The 2,208-nt window shown below is 58.5% G+C and overlaps 1 protein-coding gene across 1 annotated transcript in view; it reads left to right on the top strand.

The window, feature by feature from the left end:
- Positions 1-718: 718 nt before the first annotated feature.
- MPC1 (mitochondrial pyruvate carrier 1) overlaps positions 719-2,208 on the top strand; it is a 10,208-nt gene continuing 8,718 nt past the window's right edge. Inside the window, exon 1 of the mRNA XM_006915043.3 lies at positions 719-928. Coding sequence (XP_006915105.1) covers positions 858-928 — 71 coding nt within the window. The 5' untranslated portion in view covers positions 719-857. The remainder of the gene's footprint in view (positions 929-2,208) is intronic.

Below are 2,208 nucleotides of genomic sequence, written 5' to 3'. Positions count from 1 at the left end.
CCTTACAGACCGTGGGAGAGCTCTGAGTGCAGCCTTTCTGTGACTGTGACTTTTGCACTTCGATGGGCATGTGAGGTTTTGGGTCACTGCTAGCCCTCTGTAGACACTTCATGAACCTGCGATTCATAGCAGCCAGTGACGTGAGCGGTTTTACCTTCCGTACACTGCTCAGGTATGGACGGCGGGGGCTGGGCCTTCCTAAAGCTTTATGAAATCCCGTAGCTGTGTTCCTTATCTACTCCCACGTTCTCCTACCCATCAGACTGTACTGCCTACTCCGTATTTAGAGTAGCAAAGATGCGCAACGTTATGAACGCAGTCCGTGGCCCCCCGGGGCTAACGACCCAGCTCCCTCGGGCTTGCCGGGCACAGTCTGCAGGCTGCCCTGCTGCGCTCCTCCCTGCGTCCACTTCCCCGTCTAGAACCTGCTGGCCTCGGGCGACCGCGCGGAGGTTCCCAGGGGCGGCAAAGGTTTCCGCGAGATTCCGGCCGCAGTGCCCTTGGGGGGAAGCGCGACCGGGTGTGCCACCGACCTGCCCTGAGGCCGCGTGGGTGCCTAGCAACCGCCAGCCAATCGCGGCCGGGCGCGGCCGTTTTACGGCGCAGGCCCCGCCCCACGCGCCGAGGGGCGGGGAGAGGGTGTGCGGCGCCTGCGAGCCAATCGTCTCCGTGGCCTCCGCGCTGAGCCCGCCCACTGGCCGCGAGCCGCGCGGCGCCGCAGCCGTAAGGCGGGGCCGAGCCGTCGTAAGGCAGCCGGCGAGCAGGTGCTGTCTTCGCTCTGTCCGCTCCGCCGGTGTCATTGGGCTCCGAGGACCGGCGGCGAGGGCACTGCGGGCGGCTTGGGGTCCCGCACGGCCATGGCGGGCGCGCTGGTGCGGAAGGCGGCGGACTATGTCCGGAGCAAGGACTTCCGAGACTACCTCATGAGGTGACGAGTGCCCCGGGCAGCAGCCACCGGGGTTCCCGGAGGCCGGGGTCGGCGCCTTCGGGGAGAGGGGCCGGGAGCTCCGGGGCAGTGGCGCGGGGTGGGCTCGGGGCAGCGGGACCGAGAGCTCGAGGCAGCGGGACCGAGGGCCGGGGTCGGGGCCGCGGCGCGGGATGGGCTCGGGGCAGCGGGACCGAGAGCTCGGGGCACCAGGACTGAGAACTCGGGGCCGCGGCGCGGGATGGGCTCGGGGCAGCGGGTCGCGGGAGCCGGGCAGCGGCGCACCGGGAGCTCAGTAGGCAGGACGCCAGCCGCTGGCGTGTACTCCGCCTCGGTGCACCCGCCGGGCAGGTGTGCGCCCAGGTGTGCGGACTCTGTGCCCGGGTGTGGGGTTGAGAAACGCCCGACGCCCGGGGTAGGGGCGGGAGCTGCGAGAGCGGCGCGTCCCTTGGGCTTAACGCTGTGCGCTGCTGCAGGTGAGCGCCAGGTGCGCCCGAGGCCCTCTGTGACCACGGCAATGAACCGGACTGGATTGACTTCACCTTTCGGGATTCTCGTTTTAAGAACTTTAAGCGTGGGAGGGAATCAAATCTAAAATATTTTCATATGCAAATATTCTTCCAAGCACGGTAAAATACTGTGTCTTCAAGGGCATTCTTGTTCTTATTCAATTTTCCATTCACTCTTCCTTTCTAGTTTCAGAGTGAGGGCATTCACGGCCGGAAGGCCTGACGACGATTTCTGCGTTTTATTTTCACCTCTCATCTTGAGATAATTCTTTTTATTTCAAAATTTTAATACAACTTTGAAACAGCTTTAAGTAGTTTATTTAGGAGTATGGTTTTTAGTTGGTTTTACCTAGTGCGATCTTAAAACCCAGGAAGCCTGTCTTTTTCAGTAGTTAATAGTGTGGTAAAGAGTAAAGCGTTGACAGCCAAGGAGAAATAAATCCTGGTATGACCATCCAGAGGTACAGGGTGAAGGCAACTTAAACTTTTACCAGTATAAAAAAGATTAATTATATTAATCCTGAATTTTATGCAAATACTATTCACTTCTAATTTCACAGAGCAGCAATCTGCCATGTGGTAGAGTAAATTTGGAAAGAAAAGTTTTCTTCCTGACTTTACAAAAAGAAGATTCAAGTACTTATACAAGACTTGTGATTGAGACACGTTTAGTACCGTGGAGCCACACAGTGTATTAGGTTGACGAGTTGCACCAAGTGGTAATGTGAAACTATGTTCTCAGTCCCTGCAGGTAAATTTCCCTGTGGCTTGGAG

Source organism: Pteropus alecto, unplaced genomic scaffold (assembly GCF_000325575.1).
Source record: "Pteropus alecto unplaced genomic scaffold, ASM32557v1 scaffold195, whole genome shotgun sequence".
Taxonomy (NCBI): domain Eukaryota; kingdom Metazoa; phylum Chordata; class Mammalia; order Chiroptera; family Pteropodidae; genus Pteropus; species Pteropus alecto.
Note: the sequence above shows the minus strand (reverse complement) of the source record. Positions and strands in the feature narration are given on the sequence as shown.